Source organism: Dromiciops gliroides, chromosome 1 (assembly GCF_019393635.1).
Source record: "Dromiciops gliroides isolate mDroGli1 chromosome 1, mDroGli1.pri, whole genome shotgun sequence".
Classification (NCBI taxonomy): domain Eukaryota; kingdom Metazoa; phylum Chordata; class Mammalia; order Microbiotheria; family Microbiotheriidae; genus Dromiciops; species Dromiciops gliroides.
Genome location: NC_057861.1, coordinates 620,818,848 through 620,838,882, shown reverse-complemented (window position 1 = coordinate 620,838,882; position 20,035 = coordinate 620,818,848). Strand labels below are relative to the sequence as shown.

General features: G+C 39.9%; 1 protein-coding gene across 11 annotated transcripts in view; it reads right to left on the bottom strand.

The window, feature by feature from the left end:
* Positions 1-20,035, bottom strand: part of TNRC6A (trinucleotide repeat containing adaptor 6A) — a 131,798-nt gene continuing 111,763 nt past the window's right edge. For 6 of the 11 annotated variants that reach the window (XM_043978548.1, XM_043978550.1, XM_043978549.1 and 3 more), the window contains 9 exons: positions 18,595-18,726; positions 12,136-12,294; positions 7,846-7,986; positions 5,538-5,645; positions 4,824-5,045; positions 4,020-4,097; positions 3,138-3,208; positions 2,386-2,525; positions 1-2,214 (listed from right to left, as the gene is read on the bottom strand). In XM_043978548.1, the coding sequence (XP_043834483.1) occupies positions 1,839-2,214; positions 2,386-2,525; positions 3,138-3,208; positions 4,020-4,097; positions 4,824-5,045; positions 5,538-5,645; positions 7,846-7,986; positions 12,136-12,294; positions 18,595-18,726 (1,427 nt within the window). In that variant the 3' untranslated portion in view covers positions 1-1,838. The remainder of the gene's footprint in view (positions 2,215-2,385; positions 2,526-3,137; positions 3,209-4,019; positions 4,098-4,823; positions 5,046-5,537; positions 5,646-7,845; positions 7,987-12,135; positions 12,295-18,594; positions 18,727-20,035) is intronic. The other 5 variants (XM_043978552.1, XM_043978553.1, XM_043978555.1 and 2 more) reach the window with 1 other exon arrangement.

Below are 20,035 nucleotides of genomic sequence, written 5' to 3'. Positions count from 1 at the left end.
GGATGGGGAAGGAAAAGTGAATGGCAGTTTTCAATAGTTTTCCACTATTTCTGAGAGACTGTGGCTAGTTTAAAGTTGAGATCAGACAGTCAGATGTGGGAGAGCATTCTGGTTTTGTCATTTGGTCCTTCTTGAAGAACCCAACGCTCTAATGGCAGCCAGAGCAAATAAGATTTTCCTTGTAGAAAACACCAGCCCAATAACACAAAAGAAAGACAGGTAAGTGCTGAGCAGCCACAATGTCATGATTTATTAATATCTGAAGAAATTTCATAATTCAAACACAACCAACCTGTACATTTTACAATCACATTCTATTTGTAAACAGTTAAAAGCCACTGACTTCTTTTGCATCTTGGGACACAGACATTTAGAATCAAGGCAATGACATGATGGTGAATTCTGCACTGTTAAAATTTTTTTTTTATCCTTGTTTAGTCTCTTTGTACTGACTAAGCAAGCATTCATTATAACACCGTTTGTGGCAAAAAAAAATAGAAATAAGATGTAACTCGTAACTTTTGCAACAACGCTTTGAACATTTAAAATTTTTCCTTTATACAACAAACAATTCTGTAAGCCCAAAAGCTTGGTTACAGGTGCATAGTTACTGAACTCGGCTTTAAGGTACGTACAACAGTCAAATGTTAACACAGTCACAGGAGAGCAGAAACAGAGCCACTTGATGGGGTTACAAAAACTGTAATAACTACCGAATATTAGCAAACCATCCTCACTCACTAATAAAAAGACAGCATCGGAAAGCGTATGTCAAACTCCAGCTTGAAGCATTATTTTTTGGCAGAGAAAAGTCTTACAGAGCAATAAGTAGTATCAGTGCTAAAAGTTGGGTTTTTTTTTTTTTCCTATAAGAAACTACAAGGAGTTTTTACTAGGGAACTGGTTTTCCTGAGAACCATGCTCTTTGATTTAGGAGATAAGGATAGAAAACAAAAGAACACGGCCGAACGCTGCTCCTTATTCCCAGAGATAGAAAGCATCTTATCATCCTCCATTCTTTTTTTGTTTGTTTTTTAAAAAATTTTTTTAAGTGATGGAAGAGTAAACATTTTTCTCAATAAACAAAAAACAAAATTCTGTAAACAAGAGGACCCGACGCAGGGGCCCTCAAAACAAAATGGAAAGCCTATTGAAAGTGCAGGACCCTCCTGGCTAGCAGGGTGGGTTGCAAGTCACAGCTGTGGCCACAGTTTTTCAAACTGTGTAGCGAAAATTCTTTAGTTTACACGCGAAAAAAAACAAAAACAAAAACAAAAACTGGTGCAATACTTTAATTAATAATCCTAAGTCAGCATCATATCTGGATCTTTAAACTCCACAATACCACAATAAGGTAGGCAAACAGCAAGGCCTAGTAGAGCGCACACTGTTTGTTCATGTTCCTTGAGTAAACATTTACACTTGAACGGCTGCACCCCCATATTGCCGATTAGACGGAGAGAACATCATTCAGTGCAACGTTAAAAAAAGCTCATACTCCAACATTATATTCAGCAAAAAAAAGGCAAAAAAAAACAAAAAGAAAAAAAAAAGAAATTCAAAGAATACACATGATGAATATACACAAATGAGCTCACTTGAAGCAGTTTAATATGTATAGCACTATCTGGAAGTGTAAATATATACTTTTTCACATTATAATGTTGGCCTGCATGATTCAAGTATTCAAACTGATATGTTTTGGGCTAAAACAAAGTGGAAAATGTGCAGAAAGTAACTGTTTCCACAGGTGACCCCTGGCTGTAGGTGGGAAAGTCCAAATTAGTGCTGCTTTGTTATATCTTGAGGTCACAGTTCATTAGCTGAAACTGCCAAAGTTACATGGACTCTCCACCTCCACCTAGGTGGTCAACAGAAAGGAAAGCGTTGATGGGGGATGGGCTGCTAATTCCCCTGGTGTCACTGCTGTTTGGGGTCCCCCACAGGCTTGTGGAATAATTTGGGGTTCCCCAGAGTGAAGTGCCATGTAGGTCTCCACTGCTAGTTCCCGACAGCCCAGCACCATTCCAGTGATTTAGATCATTGCGGTTGGAGAATGAATGGGAACTGTCAATGGATCCCAGTCGGCTCTGGCTGGACCCCAGAGGCTGCCAGCCAGGAGAGGGAGTCAGAGACTGGCCTTGTGCAAAGAAACGACTAATCTCCTCTTCACTGGCAAACTCAGCAAGAATAGTAGTGTTCCCCAATACACACCTGGGGAAGAAGAAGACAAGGTACATTATATTCTGTGTGACATACACACAACCCCCAGGAAGGGATGTCATTACACTAAGCAATGATTTCGAGCTCTGTATATAATCCCAAACTACCCACCCCTGTCTCATCACTGACAAATCATCCAAGTACAGAATTGCTCCAACTTACATGTGCAGAGATTTTTGTGCCTTCACTACCTCTTCTTTTGAACTGTAACGGACCAATGCATTACCATGTGGGAGGTTCAGATGGAATGTTATGAGTGGACCATGCTGCATGCACAGAGTACGCAGGGTGGAGCCATCGATCTAGGAATAGCAAATGAGACAGTATTAACAGCAGGGCATGGTCTGTGGAAGCAGTCCCAGGGGGTGCATGCACCTGGAGGAAGGCACTTCTGATCCCATCCACCACCATAAGGAACACTGGCTCCCTTATTGCCCATATCCTGCTTCGGCTCCTCCTCAACTCCGTAAATCCTTGGGTAAAATTTCTGTGGCCTCCAGGGTCTTGAATATGCTCTAGTTCCCTACTAACAGAATTATCAATCTGGATCCTTTCCCCAGGAGAAAAGATACATACACACTGATGTGCATGGGTGCTCTAAGCATCTGAACCAGGGCCTTATTTACGGTCAGGTGACTGTAAAGCACAGCGCTAGGTGCTGGGCAGAGAAGGATGTTTATATAAAATACAGTCTCTGCCCTCATGTAGCTTACATTCATCCTGTGGAGATACAGCCCCACACTACTGGCTTATGTCTTGAGCCCCCACTGTGCACTCGCAGCCAATTGAGGAGCAACATGCTGCCAATACTTATGCTCAGAGACAAGCAACTGGCCAGACTGATCCGAGAATGGTGAACCTTTTCACCGTGGAGCTACCATTTTGTGGCTTCTCTGACGTGGTGTAAATCTTACCTGAGGTGTAAGATTTTTTAGAACAAGCCAATTTGTTATTCTCCCTGAGCTGCTCTCACCCCAGCTTGAACCTAAATAGGAATAAGAACAAAGAAATTACTAGCATAGTTCTTTAGTTACACAAAATGACAACAAAACAGGCCACATTATTTAGGGGGTGACAACTCAGGCTGTAGCCAACATTTATGAGGACAGTGAACTCCCTAACAATAGGTACTAAAGTATTTCAAGAGATGCAGATATGGTTAAGATACTCGAGTAGCCTTCTGGGCACTTAATTGGTGTGAATATATGAGGAAGGTGGTGGCAGAGACCAATTATGCCCAGAACAATATAACTCTTGCCATATGGAATCAATCCTGTAAAGGATAGAGTGTGCTATATGTGATAGAGGAACAAAGACAGTTGCTATTTGAACAAATGACTCCTACTGTAGCTGTATATTTGTTTCCACACTATTGAATGGAAATTTTATCATTTTTTTAGAGTAAAAACCTCTGCCACCATTTTATATAGTGTCTGCTGCAATTCCCTCTTTAAATCATTCTCTGCCTCAACAGAGGCATTTTTAGAAACTTTCAAAGGAAAAAAGTGTCAGGAGATCTGGACTCCAGTAATCCTGGGTACAGGCAGCTGTGCCTCTCTAGGCAAGAATTTCAAAGATGCTAAGGATAGGGGCACATTAGGAATTGGATACTTAATTCTTCATCCCATTTTAAGGAGGAAAAATAACACTAGGAAATATGGTGTACTGTAGTACTGCATGTCATCTACTACAAATATACATTTTAATCAAGAGAAAAATGTCAAAGTCAATGAAAAAAACCAAAACCAAAACCAAAACCAATTAACCCGTATTGCCTGGAAGATTATGACATGCACCTGGACCGGCAGCCCATCGAATTAGTCCATCAATATGTGTATCTTGGGCAGGCGTTGCAGATGGATAATGAGCTGGGTCTGGAATTGAACAGGAAGAAATGGGGCTGGATTGCTTTTGGGAAATTGGGCATTGGTTTCAATGATCCTAAACTGTGATGGTGGAAAAGTCCACTTTAACACCAATATTCTACAGGTGATGCTTTACAGTATGAATCAGGAAACACCACAATCCCATAAAAATCAAAACCACAAATGATCTAAAGAATAATGCAAAGACTCATAAGTAAGTTGCAACATATTCACAATGGTGATGGGCTCAAGGTGTGATGCAAAACATCAGTGACATGCATTGCCACAAAAGAAGATCTCTATCATTCATGTAGTTAATAAGAAAAACACAACAGATGGATAATCCAAGTGTTACTGTGGCACCCTCGAGAAAAACTACACAGGATGAAAGGTGTGGTGGGAAAACGAGATAAGAAAATTTTCAAAGTATCGAGGTTGCCACTGAGAAATTTACAGGCCCATGAAACCAATGAGATGATGGTAATGATTACAGATGACATTTATATAACATTTTATCATTTATATCCTTACAACACTTTAAGTCAGGTAGTATAATCTCCACTCTACAAATAAGCAAACAGGGTCAGAATGGGTAATCGTTTCAAGATGACATGGTTGCTTAAGTCTCAGTGCTATAACTTGGGCCCAGCTCTTCTAACTCATTTGAATGTTCCTTCTACTCTGTGACTAGTTAGTTTTTCACCATGGAGACCACACAAAATTCCTTAATCTTACCTGGGGTGTATCTGGCATCAGAATTTCCCCATCCTCCGCCTATACGAAGGGGAGAATTATCCCATGTAGACAAGGGGGCCTTCTGACCAGTTAATCCCGGTGGTGGGCGGGACGGAGCAGTGATGTTTTTAGGTGGCAAAGGGACCTTCCACAGCTCATGAGCCAGAGAGGTGTTAGTGACTGAACCAGGAGACCATGTTGATTTGGAATCACTGTTTCTGGCTACTCAGAGGGAAAAAAGGTAAAGAAAAATGACACCAGAAAACAGGAAATCTAAGAACATTAGATCACTATATACAAACATCTGTGGGTTTTGATTTGGCTGTAGGCTTAGAACTTTTGTCTAGGAGATGCTACAATAGCCCAATTTGGTAAATACAGCCTAATACTATTTTCATTAAAAGGAACAGTTTACTTTGGGAATGGTTACTAAGCAGTCCAGAGTGCTAAACAACAGGGCTGACATATGGGAAGAAAGTGTAAGTAGTGCATGTCAACTTCCATGGATGACAGCTATTTCTCACTTAACTACATGGAAGAAAAGAATCCACTTACCCATTTCTGAATGGAACAAAAAGGCTTTTGGAAAAGACAACATATAACACTTTAGACACAAGGGAATGAATAGAGAGGGAGGTCAACAAAAGTGTTACAAACAACTGACTTTGTTCAAACCCTTCCTTCTCTTGGCAAACCATGGGCTAGAGAGGCTACCTGAAGTGCTTTGTGCTGTACTGCTGAGGGAAACATTGTAGTTGGAGGCACGAATGGATGACCAGGCACTAGTTGAAGGCAGCGTGGTGTTCAGAGATGAGGATGACCCTGTATTGAAGGGAATACTCGACTTAGTTCAGGAGACAGTAACACATTATACGGCATTTTACTCTAAGGGAAGAATTCCATGAAATTCAAATAGACAAACATGACAGAATAGAAGACAGGATTTAACATGCAAAATGTAGCACACATCACTGCCATAACAAACTGTGTAACTTTAGGCAAATCACTTCCCTCCTACAGAACTGTTCCTTCTGTCCAACAAAGGGGCTGGAACAGATGATCTCTCAGGTCCCCCTGTGGCATTAACATTCTGACCATGAGCCCAGCTGATGTCCTTAGAAAGCTAACTTGCAAATTAGTCTCACATGAGTGAGAACATATGCTCTCCCTCTCCTGTCCATGCTTTCTCATGAGTCAGCCAGGTGGCTGTGGTTTTACAGTTAAAACTCTTACCATTAAAAAAGGAAGAAAAAAAAAAGGAAGAAAAATTTCCTTTCCTAGAGCACCACAAAATGACCTGCTCCACCTCTCACCATTAGACCTTCCTCAAAATGAATGGGACTGAATCACCTCTGAGCTAGGTTCTTATTTCTTTCCATCCTTTTCTTGATTAAACAAAACAAAAAAGACTGACTCTCCACAACCTGCCTTCCATCTCTACTAGAACTTATTCTTTAAGATTACTCATGACCTCATGCCCTCTCCTAGGAAGTTTCTCCCCATGGCTTCTCTGACAATATTTCATTACTATCTTGTAGTAAAGCATCCAGTTGTAGAGAAAGCAATGGACTTTTGATTAGAACACCTGGTTTTGAGCCAGCGTCTCCACCTCAAAGCTGGCATTCCTCAGTGTGAGTCCCCTCTTTGACTGGAGGTGGGGTGTAGTGAGGGAGCTTGGACACAAACACGTTCCAACACGATAGGGATCCCAGCTCTCCTTCAACATGGTATGTGATTTTGGCCTCTGTTTTAAGAGAGGTTCTGTGACACACAAGAACACTCCGTTTGGGACTAATAAGTTCTTTGTCCAAGTTTTGGTTCTACCCCTCATTATTTATGCTTTACCTCTTTACCTCATCTGTGAAATAGGGAGAGTATATTGTAAACTGTAAAATGCAACAGAAATGTTATTCTTATTATTAATAAGGTCCATTCTTAGCTTTAAATTTCCATTATTTCAGTTGTTAAAACTTCACTTTATACATCATTTGGAAGACAATTTATTATACTTTTTTTTATCCTATTACCCTTGGGCAAGTCACTTTCCCTCTGTCTGCCTCAGTTTTCTCATCTGCAAAACACAGATAATGACGGCCTTTACCTCCCAGGGTAGTTATAAGGATCAGATGAGAGAATAAGTGTTTGGCACAGTGCCTGGCACCTAGTAACCTCTACATACAAGCTAGCTATTTTATCCACTGTTTTATGACAATGTGAAGGATCTTTATATTTAGGATTGAATGAAGTAACTAAACAAGGGAAGTACTTTGGTTTATCTGTTTTGTTTGAAGTATCTACAGAAGGGTCCATAGCTTGTTTTGTGTCACGGACCCCCCCCCCCAAGAATGATATTCTAAAAATAGATAAAATAAAATGCACAAGATAAGAAGGTAAACCAATTATAGTGAAGTATCATTATCAAAATAAAAACAAACAAATTCATGGACCCTAGGTTAAGAACCCATGTCTCACACTAATCATTGTTCTTGCATTAATGTTTATTAGATTGGGAATGAATGTTTTATTAGACCTAACTGCCACTTAATGGAGTGTGGTATAGAGTGTGGAAAAAGTGCCTGACTTGGAATGAGATTTGTGCTCAAACCCTGGTCCTGAGAGTTGTTAGCCATATGACCTTCTCTTCACCTCTAAAGTGTGGAGGGCGGAAGAAGAGAAACCAAAACTACCCACCTAACAGGGTTGTTTTGAGAAGAACACTTTGCAAACCAAGTATCATGAAAATGTGAGCCATTATGACTGTACAAATATATGGTAAAGCTATATTTGTGGAATAATGATGCTCTTAGTGGACAACCTATTAAATGGGTCATTATACTTGTAATGCAATTCTGCATGTGCTACAAATTAAAACCGGTAATACTGAACCTTGGCTTTAACAAGCTGTGCTTAAGCCTGTGCTCTTCTTACCCCACAAACACTAAGTTCTACCAACTCTGATTCATCCTCAAATCAGGTCCCTCAAATATCACCATAAATTCTAACTTTTGTATTATCTACTTACCACTGTTCCTGTCCCTGAGGTGGTCAACTTCCCGCACAGTATTAATTGAAAGATTGTTTATGACACTGCCAGGAGTGACGTAAGGGTCAGTTTCAGGGTCAATGTTTGGATAACCTTTCCATGGTTCACCAGGGCGAAATTCTATAAATGACAAATCAGAAAATATTAAAAAAAAGCTTAAACATTACTCCATAGTTCACAGTGAAAAAAATAAGAATTTCTACTTATGTAGTTGTGCAAACTGCAAAAATTCTTCAGAAGATATTTCTAGATTCTAATTAATATAGATAATACTGAAATATTTGATTTAGAAAAGAACGATAGTGCTTTTCTCAAACTTTCTATCTGGAATGAGGGCAGATTTGGAAGAGTTTCTGTTTCTCTCTCTCTCTCTGACCCTGTTTAACTGAAAAACTGCAGGTGGTTTTTAAATGCAGTAAATGACAATTGATTAAAATGTTTCCCTTTGATTTATACACTAAATAGGTTTGGTTTGTATACCTTATATACACATCCTAGAGTTAGAGATTACACTGAATTTTGGGTATATAGTGAGTTAAAAAATATTTTTAAATGGATTAATTTGGTAATATTTGCCGTGGACTCCACTACAGCAGAAAGAGAACTGAATTTGAAGTCAGAGTACCTGTAACCCCGGACAAGTTACTTCATTTATCTATTTTGTTTCCTCATTAATAAATTAATAAAATAAGGGGGTTAACCGGACTAAAAATCTGTAAGGTCTCTCAGTGGTTCTCTGAGTGTGTTATGAGGATCCCCTGAGCTCCTCAAGACTCCTTCTCAGGGAACCTGCAAGGTTAATACTTTTTTCAAAAAATACTAAGATGTTTTGATTTCTAATACAATAGATATTGAGATATAACCCACATAAAGAAAATTTCTTTGGAGAGGTGTCCTCAGTAATTTTTAAGAGTATAAACAGGTCTTAAGCCCCAAAAGTTTGAGAATTGCTACTCTAAATCCTTTGGTGCTACAAAAAAAAATCATAGAACAAAAACACATTTCTTCATATAAATTCTGAAAAAGGAAGATTTGAAAGCATGTTAAAATAGAAAGATAAACAACAACCTAAGAAGTCATGCCTATATTATAAATCTATACTATAAATTACCTAGAACCACTGCAAATACTATCAAATTGGTACAATGACATTCATTTATTAAGCATTTACCAAGCATTTATTACTCTACTAGGTACTAGGTATTGCTGACAGAAGGACATAAAAGTTCCTGCCTTCAAGACAATTCCATTCTATTGGAGGAAGACTAAATGTGTACCTGTGAGTAAATACAGGGTTTATACAAAGTAATTCTGAAGGCCGTTCAAACAGAGGGAAGGGTACTAGCAGGGAGGGTGGGAGTGTCACCTGAGCTGAGGCAAAAGTATGTTAAGGGCACGGAGGACAGCCTAGGCAAAGGCACTGAGATGGGAGATGGGATCTTGTACAAGAGGAAGAGCAAATGGGTTAGTTTAGTTTGAACCATAAGAGTTCATGAGGAGGAGTAATCTACAGTAAACCTGGAGAAGTAGGCTACAATCAAACTGTGAAGGGATTTAAATGCCAAATAGAGGAGTCTGTCGTTTATCTTAGAGACAATAGGGAACTGATGGAGCTTTCTGACCCGGCCTTTAGGAATATGAATTGGGCAGCTGTGGAGAGGACAAACAGGAGAGGGAAGAGATTTGAGACAGGGAGGTCAATTAGTTCAAGGGAGAGGCAAATGCCAGAACAAGGGTGGTGACTGAGCAGAGAGAAGGGAATAGATGAGGTAAGGACTAGAGAGATGAAGATTTTGGAGTAATCTGTATAGAGATGATAATTGATTCCATTGGAGCTGATGAGGTCCTAAAAATGAGAAAGAGGAGAGAGAAAAGCATGCAAGACAGGGCCCTCGGTTCATTCAACCTTACTGGGTAGGTAACGATCTTGCAAAGGACATGAAGAATGATCAGACAGACAAGTAGGAATTGAGCTAAGGAAAATAATGTTATGACAGCTGAGGGAATAAAAAATACCCACAAGGAGGGTTTGTTCCAAAGTGTCAAAGGCTAAAGAGAGGTTAAGAAGGAGAAGAATGAGGAAAAGCCATCAGATTAAGAGGCTGAGATGAGGTTAGTAAAGAGCTAACAAATCTCTATAAGAAAGCAGTTCCCGTTTAGTGGAATTAAAGTTATAGGGAGCTGAGAAATGACTTGGAAATAAGCAAATGAGGCAGCAAAAGCAGGGGACTGTTTCCAGTAATTTGGGTTACAAGAGGTAGGTGAGAGACAGGACAACAGCTTTAGGGGATGGATCGTCAGATGAAAGTTTTTTAAGGATAGGTGAAATCTGAGTATGCCTGCAGATTGCAGGTTAGAAATAAGGGATGTTTGAGGAGGAGCAGGGACTTCATCAGAGACTAGGGCAAAGGAGGAGATAATGAAGGATGTAAAGGGGTTTCTAAAGGTAGAAGAGAAGTGAAGGAGGAGGGAAAGGAGAAAAGTGGGAGTAGAAATCTTGAAGAGAGAAGAGAGAGTTGAGAATAGCTGTTACTGGAAGTGGAGGATAGGAATCATTAATAGAGGAGTATCATGATCACAGCAATGAGGGCCCACGTGATATTGGACAACACAAGTCTGAAGTAGTGTGGTTGGGTAGTTTCCTTCGGTGACATTTAACAGTTGTAAGCAGGGTCAGAGGAAGTGGGTTGACTGGGTTATCCAGGGTTGAGTTCTGGTAAAGGTATGAATGGCCACTGATAGCATAAAGGGGCAAGAATTTTGAGAGTAGAACACAGTATATAGTTGAATTGGTATATAAATGAAGTGGTTAACTACATGGCGAAGATAGGGAAGAGTGAAGCCAGTACAGGGATGACAGCCTGGAAGAACAGTGGAGGATGGAGAGGCCTGAAGTCACTTTATGGACATAGAACAGGTTAAGGAAGAATGAGGAATAGGAAGAGTTGGAAGGATAAGAGATTATGGTTAAGAGAGGATGTCAAAGTTCATGATAAAGGAAGTGAATTCTTCTAGATGATGGCGAGATCAAGACAACTGGGTGGCACAGTGAGTAGAGTGCTGGCCGTGGAGTCAGGAAGACCTCAGTTCATATTCAGCCACTTACTTGCTTTGCAAACCTGGGCAAGTCACTTAGTCCCTATTTGTGTCAATTTCCTCATCTGAAAAAATGAGGATAATAACAGCATCTGCCTCCCATGGTTGTTTTTTTTGTTTTTTGTTTTGTTTTGCCCAGGGTTGTTTTGAGGACCAAATGAGAATATTTGTAAAAGAGGTTAGCACAATGCCTGGCACATAAAAGGCACTTAAGAAATGACTGTTTCCTTCTTCTTCTTCTTTTTTTAAAATTAATTTTATTATTATTATTTGTTTTTTTTTAGTGAGGCAATTGGGGTTAAGTGACTTGCCCAGGATCACACAGCTAGTAAGTGTTAAGTGTCTGAGGCCGGATTTGAACTCAGGTATTCTTGACTCCAGGGCCGGTGCTCTATCCTCTTTCTTTCTTTCAAGGGTGTAACCATCACTGCATGGCAGAGGTGGAGTGAAAGTAGAGGTCATGGGAGGTGGAGGTGTTTGAGAGAACAACAACATATATATCTGCAGTCTCCATGTATAAGGAAGAGAAGGGTCGTGATGGAGATAACAACTGTCAGACAGGTGTAGAACTCCTTGAGAAAGCAAGGAGAATGACCTGGGGGCTGGTGAAGAACTGTCACCAATGTGTGGCTGATAGGGTGATATGTTGAGAGGAGACAAACTTCAGAGAGAAGTTCCCAGGTGATGGCAGGGAGGGTCTGAAAGTGGGGAGCAAGAATGACCATGCCTCTTCTCAGGCCAGTGTGGGGGTATGTGAGTACATTAGCCACTGAAGAGGAGGCCAGAGATGCAGAGATGCCAAATTTCTGTGAGTGTCAGAAGACAGAAGGGACATGAGAGGAAAAGATCCTAAGGAGAAGGAAAATTTCATCAGGAATGACTCCAAAGGGCAAATCAGAAGGGGCAGATAAAGCTGGACAGGGACTTTGGAAGGAGATGTGAGAAAGCAGACAGGGAGCAGGGGACTGGGAGTGGTTTTCACTTCGCTGGTTATTCTGCATCACTAGGATTACCACACGAAGGATGATTTGCTATAAGGAATAATAAATACTTTCAAGATAACAGACCTGAAGAGAACTGAGGTAGTTGCCATTTCTAAGTGTATTTCAATAGCGATGAGGGAATATGCTTCATCATAATGAAAAAAACAAAACAAAACAGTTTAATGTTTACCTGGTGGCCAGTTAACACTGCTAGAGCCATTAGGCGATTTGGCACGTGGCCAGCCATCCCCAATTGAACCAGGAGGACTGGCTGGTGAATTACTGCTGTTCATAAATTCATATGGAACAAACGGAGACTCTTCCAGCCTAAAACCACTTGAAATAGCACCTAAAAAAGAAAACAAAGTTTGTTTTCTCCTAAGTGAATCTGTATTATTCAATTTATATCTTAAGTTACAAAATAACCTCCAAGACGTTCTACAAAAGCACTTCTTGAACAGAGGTGACAAAATAACTGAACATATATCCCAAGTTTCACACAGGATACACAGGGTGTCTCAAAAATCCCAGTGCAATTTTAAGCTACTATGGCTTAAAAAGTTTTTAAAGCTGAGGGGCAGCTAGGAGATGCAGTGGATAAAACACCAGCCCTGGATTCAGGAGGACCTGAGTTCAAATCTGGTCTCAGACTCTTGACACTGACTAGCTGTGTAACCTTGGGCAAGTCACTTAACCCTCATTGCCCCACCAAAAAAAAAAAAAAAAAAAGAAGAAAGAAAGAAAAAGAAAAAAGTTGTTAAAGCTTAAAACTGCATTAAAATTCTTGGGACGGACACTCTGAATGCTAGAAAGGCATATAAGGAAGAACTTAATAATAACTATTATTTAATCCAAAATGGAATGTATTGCCTTTTGATGTTGTGAGTAATGATGGTGTTGTGCTAGAAGAAATGCTGAAAGGGATGAATTCAGAGACTACAGAATGAAGTGAGCAGACCTAGGAGAACAATTTACACAATAACCACTCTGAAAGACCTGCACATGTTGTATGTCTTCAGTTCAATGTAAAATCCCTTAGGGGCAGAGACTTTTTATATCTGACTATTCTCTATTCCCAATGTGCCAAGCACAGGGCCCTGGCACATTACAGGTGCTTAACAAATGCTCACTGAACTAGAAATTGTTGTTCTTTCAACATTTGAGTTTGATGGCTAAACTTTCTTTGAAGGAAAAGAGCCTCCACCCACCCTCTTTCCAGCAACATAGAAATAGTCATGTTTAATCCTGACTTCAAATTACTGGTTGAACTGGAAGTCTGGGGATATGGCCAGGAACAACACAGCAGAAAACTGAAGCACAATATGCCTGGTTGTGGCTTCAATCTACCCTGGTAAGAACTTATTTTACGTCAGAGTAAGCTACATGATACAAGGGACCAAAATACTTATAATAATGGATGTTTTAAAAGAAACTGCATATATGCCAATTTGAGAGAAATATATATTTACACCTAAATTTCTGGTACTAATAAATAGGTTCCATTATTTTTTTTTTCAGAATGAAGAAAATCCCAGTAATAAAGCAATTCAAAACTTCTATTTGTTGCAAAAAAAAAAAAAAGGAGTTTTGGAATGAAGGGGTAGCTTGATGGGATTTTAGGATTAATACCATACCATAGAGTTATACATATGAGGAAACATCAGAAGGAGCAATGTAGAGCTTATCTGTCGAGGTTATTTGGAGCAGAGAAATCAGATTTTGAATTCCCCTTGACTTAGGAGTCAAGAAATCATCTTTTTGGTAAAAGAAATATGACTGGAGGAGTGGCCCTGTTTTATCCCATTCTTTTGCCCTCTACCTCAAGAACATTCAGAGTAATTTTTCAATGAAAACTCTCTGAATTCATTCAGACTGGGGTATGAATTAAGAACTTCAGCTAATTTGTCCCTAAAAGCCCATTTTGGTTGCTGATACCAGATGCTGGAAGGCACCACCCTGTGTCACCGAATTGGAGGACTTTGTAATGAACAAGAGAATTAATTAACATTTCACTGAAGTTGTTCCAAAGTAATTTTGGTAAATAAACTTTAAGTCATAAACCTTATGAACGTCCCTTTGATAAAAGGAGAAAATTCACCCCCTCACAATAAACCAATTATCCAAGACCCACCAAACTGGGGTTTGGGAAATTATGCTGATAAGATGATTATTGGGGCAGCTAGATGGCGCAGTGGATAAAGCACCGGCCCTGGATTCAGGAGTACTTGAGTTCAAATCCGGCCTCAGACACTTATCAATTACGAGCTGTGTGACCCTAGGCAAGTCACTAAACCCTAATTGCCTCACAAAAAAAAAAAAAAAAAGATGATTATTAAATCAGTTTAGTAGCTTACATACTTAAAAAATAATATTATTTCCCAGTTTCATGTAAAGATAGTTTTCAACATTTCTTTTTATAAGATTTTTGAGTTCCATGGGGCAGGTAGGTGGCACAGTAGATAAAGCACGAGCCCTGGATTTAGGAGGAGCTGAGTTCAAATCTGGCCTCAGATACTTGACACTTACTAGCTGTGTGACACTGGGCAAGTCACTTAACCCCCATTCCCCCACCCCAAAAGATTTCGAGTTCTAAATATTTTTCCTGCCCTCCCCTCTCCCCAAGACAGAAAGCAATCTGATATAGGTTACATGTGTACAGTCACATTAATCATATTTCTGCATTAGTCACGTTGTGAAAGAAGAATCAGAAAAGGCAAAAACCTCAAAAGAGAAAAACAAACAAACAAAAAAAGCAGAAACAGTAGAAACAGTATGGTTCAATTGGCATTCAGAATCCACAGTTCTTTTTTCTGGATGTGGAGAGCATTTCCCATCATGAGTCCTTTGGAATTGTCTTGGATCACTGTTTTGCTGAGAAGAATTAAGTCTATCACAGTTGATCATTGCACAATGCTTCTTTCTACTGTGCTCATATACTTTTTTTTTTGGGGGGGGGGGAGATGAGGCAATTGGGGTTAAGTGACTTGCCCAGGGTCACACAGCTAGTAAGTGTCAAGGGTCTGAGGCTGGATTTGAACTCAGGTCCTCGGGAATCCAGGGGCAGTGCTCTATCCACTGTGCCACCTAGCTGCCCCTCCCCCATATACTTTTTTTTGTTTTGTTTTGTTTTTGCGGGGCAGTGGGGGTTAAGTGACTTGCCCAGGGTCACACAGCTAGTACGTGTCAAGTGTCTGAGGCTGGATTTGAACTCAGGTACTCCTGAATCCAGAGCCAGTGCTTTATCTACTGTGCCACCTAGCTGCCCCCCCACCATATACTTTTTTTTTTTTAGTGAGGCAACTGGGGTTAAGTGACTTGCCCAGGGTCACACAGCTAGTGTTAAGTGTCTGAGGCCGGATTTGAACTCAGGTATTCCTGACTCCAGGGCCGGTGCTCTATCCACTGAGCCACCTAGCTGCCCCCCCCAAATACTTTTAATGATATTTAGTCTTATAAGTTTAGCAAGCAAGCTTGCCTATATGCCAAATTTATCTAGATTGTTCTTCAATTAGCATGAATTATAGAGAAATGTCCCATTTGTTAACCACGACAGCATGGCATCAATTTGTGTGACCTTTAGCTTATTGTCACTCTGATTGTTATAATTTTAACATCTTAGCCTTTGTATATCAAAATTCCAGTCGATGATGCCTAGACCTCTTGGGACACTCCTTTCCTTTCTATATGACTTCATGACTTGGCTCAAAATCTTTGTTTCCTCCCCATTTCGTGACCTCAAACCAGGGGACTTCAGCATACATACTGATATGCAAACACTCTAAACTCCTAGTTCTACAAATTATTCCTTTCCTAAAACCTCCTCCACTCCACACACAAAGATGGTCATACTCATCATCTTGCCATCACCCACAAATGTGGTACCTCCATATTCATGAACTCTGAGATTCCTGTATCTAATCACAATCTATTGGCTTTCTACTTCTCTCTCTGCTTCCCAATACCAAACCCTGCTCTTTGTCCACACTGTGATCTCCAATATCTCAAATGTTCCATTCTCCCCTGGGTTACCGCCTCTGCACTAGCTATAAATCGCTCCTTTCCCTTTCTTGACCCCTTGGTGAATTAGTTCAATTCTATACTGGCCTCCTGAGTTCTTTCCCCCTTATCATATCACTGATTATACCCTCCAGCCTCAGTTTTTGATCATTCCCCAAATCTGCTAAGTTTGTTCCTATGCATGTGCTGCTGAATGAAGGTAGAGAAAGTCATACAACCTTGCTGTCTGAGTCCACTACTAACTTATGTTCTCTAACTTCAGCTGGGCACTTACTGCTGCTAGGAAATTGTATTCTACTTTCCCCCCTTCACAGCAGCTCTTCCAAACCTTTCTATCCCTCCTTAAACCTATGTTTCCACTTCCCTCCACCCTCTCAGCTGAGATCCTTGCCTCTTATTTTACTGAAAAAACCAGGCCATTCTCACTGAGAGCTCCCTCTTCTTTCCTCCTCCTTGTCACATATTACCCAGATTCCTTCTGTTAAGATTTTCTCTTTCACCCTTGTCTCACATGGTGGGGGGATCCTTTTACTTCTCAAGGCCAACCCCTCTACATTCACGAATGATCTCATTCCATCCTTTCTTTTCCAGAAGACTGTCCCCTTCTTCAATCTCTCCCTGTCTACTGGCTGCTCCTCTATTGCCCACAGATATGCCCATGGCTCCTCTATCCTCAAAGAACTCTCAGTGCCAATTACCACCTCACATCTCTTTTGCCTTTAGTGGCTGACTTCCTTGAGAAGGCAATCTCTAAGTGCCTCTACTTCCTCTTGTCTCACTTTCTTCTTAACGCTCTTCAGTCTGGCTCCCAAACTCAACATTCAATTGAAACCGTTCTCTCCAAAGTTATAATGATTACTTACTGGCCAAATCCTGTGGCCCTTTCTCAATCCTCATCCTTCTTTATCTTTCTGCTGCTTTTGACCCACTTCTTGATATTTTCTTTTCTCTAGGTTTCCATGACATTATTTTCCCGACTGACTTTCAGTCTGGCATCTCCATCTGCCTATTAGATACTTAGAATTCCTGTCCAATATTAAACTCATCGTTTCCCCCAAGCTCTTGTCCCTTTCAAATGTCCCCGTTACCGTTGAGGATACCACTATGCTCTCCAGTACCCCAGATTTCCAACCTTTTTGCCATCTTTGACTCCTCAGTCTCTCATCCCTCATTTCTAATCTGTTGCCTCCTGTCAATTTTACCTTTATAATATTCTTTGAATATACTCCCGTCTCTCCTCTGATACTACCACCAGCCTGGTACAGGACCTCATCTCCTCATGGCTGGACTATTAACAACAGTCTGTTGCTTGGTCTTCCTGCCACAGGTCTCTCCCTACTCCACTCAGCTGCAAAAGTGATTTTCCTAAAACTTAGGTCTGACCATGTTACCTCCCCTATTCAATAAACCCCAGTGACTCATTATCACCTCCAGGATCAAACAGAAAACTCTCTGTTTGCCAATCAGAGCCTTTCATGACCTAGCCCTTCCAAACCTGTCCAGGCTTCATGTCCCCTCCCCCCTTGGCCCTCTGGTTCCCTTTCTTTTCTTTTCTTTTTTGCAGGGCAATGGGGGTTAAGTGACTTGTCCAGGGTCACACAGCTAGTAAGTGTCAAGTGTCTGAGGCTGGATTTGAACTCAGGCACGCCTGAATCCAGGGCCGGCGCTTTATCCACTGCGCCACCTAGCTGCCCCCATATATACTTTCCACACACATGTATTCTATGATCTAGTGACACTGTCTTCTAGCTATTCTTAGAGCAGGGCACAGCATTTCCTGACTCTGGGAATTTTCAATGGTTGTCCCTCATAAATGGAGTTCTCTTACACCTCATGTCCATTTTCTGGATTCCTTCAAGTCTCAGCTAAAATTCTACTTTCTACAAGACTTTCTCAGACCTTTTAAATTTGAGTGCTTTCCCACTAATGGTTATTTTCTATTTATTCTATATATAGATTGTCTGTGCATAGTTGTTTGCATGTGGTCTCCCCAATTCGATTGAGATTAGATTACCAGTGTTTAGTACAATGGCTGGCACATAATACAAGGAAACCAAGGAGAGAAAGTACTGTGCTGAATATTAAAAAACATTCACAGCAATACATTGAGTGGTAGTGAAAACTTGGAAAAAAGTGAGAGCCTGTAACCAGAGAAAGGCTGAAGAAACTGTGGAATATGAATGTAATAAATATTATTATGATGTAACAAATAGTGAATATGAAGAATTCAGAGAACCAATGGAAAAACTTACATGAACTGATGCAGACTAAAATAGCAGAAAAGAAGGAAATGACATATATGATGACTGCAGTGATGCAATGTAAACACTAAAATGAAGCTGAGCAATGCAATTGTATGGACTAGCCTGTCTTTGTTAAAGGGATGAAGACTGACAACTGCTTTTCATTGAAGAGACGGGGGAATATGGAGTAAAACTCCACTTGCCCTCATCAGAGACAGCGTTCAATTTAGTTTTGTAATTATCCTTAAGGCCTAATTGGTGTTGGTGGTGTGGTGGTATAAATAGAAAATGTAATTTGAAGGAGTGAGTGGGATCAACTTGAAAGAATCTGGCTTGAAATAACATCAGAGTAATATCATGAAATCAAAACCCAACAATATCTTTTATACCATGTTTGCTGGAATTTTGATCCAATGATGTGTTCACAGAAATGCTGTCCACTGTAGTCCATTTCCTCAGTCTTGACTGTGGCTCTTTAATACTGTTCATATCCATGTTTACATTCAAGTTTGAGTTCAAGCCTAAGATAATTTAAAAAAAAGATTTAACTTATAAAAGTTAGGGTAACAGAAGAAAAACATGCTATTTTTCAAAGAAGCATATTTATTTGATCAATTTCATGCTTTCAATTTTCCTTAATTTTCCACAAATATGTTGCTTTTCAAATGTTATGGCACAGCCAACATAACTAGACATAAGCAAGGCAGTCAGTGCAAACAGACTGGGCTCTCAGCTAAAGTCATGCAAAAATGCCAGAAGAAAGAGTCATGAGGAAGATCGAGTTATCCAACAGAGAGGGAAAAAAGAAATAAAAATTAAATAAAGCCCAAATGAACACATGTAACTAAACTAATTTCCAGTCCATTGCAAAAGGTTTCTAACCACCGCACTTAGCTATAAATTCATCAACAATTTTTAATGCTTGATTATACTTATTATCACCTAAGAAATCTTTATTTCTTCCCATGAATGTTTCTGATTTATGGTAAACCACAACCTTTTTATTGTTGTTGTTGTTTCCTTGTTTTACAAGGCTAAATTATCAAGATTTTTATCTAACTCCTAACCTAGACATAATTTTTCAGGTACTTTTCATCTGTATTAAATATTGCTGCACTCAAAGTTTATAATTTCATGTTTCCTGCTTGGTTGGATAATAGAATCATTTAAAAGTTAATATTCTTGTTTTACTTTAAAAAAAATTCACCAATTTTTTTCAGCTAGCAATAATATATGTGCCCAAACATGTTAGGTTTGATGTTTATATGAGAATTTTGGTGTTTATATGAATGTTGGGAAGGCTCCTTTGGCCAGGTAAAAGAATTCTTCCATATTGACAGACAAAAGATTTGTCTAGAAAAGATGGTTACAAAGTAAAATTTCATATAGAGCCTTATTACTCCACTGAATTATAAAATTGGAGATATTAATCCCTCATACTAGCAGCAGGTAGGAAATACTTTTACTAGTAGTGCAAGCTATGCTACTATATTGTAAACTACTGTCCTTTCAGTGGGTGCTCATCTGCCACCAGAACAGTATTATATCTCAAAGTCGTTCAAGCAAATGAATTGCTTGCAGTTTCGAACAGCTACACTGCTAACTGATAAGGAAAATGCTGCTTTGGAAATGTAGTATCTATCACGACTCTAATAATCCCAAGTAGGTGGCAGCTTTATCTCAATACAGTTGAAACTGAGGATTGTCAGAAACCCAACTGCAGAAGGGTCTGTCTACCTCTCCTCCCCCCAGCTACATCATGGAATGTACTCTCACTAACAAAGTTGGGACAGCAACAAACCCACACCAGAAGTTAAACGTCAAGGGATA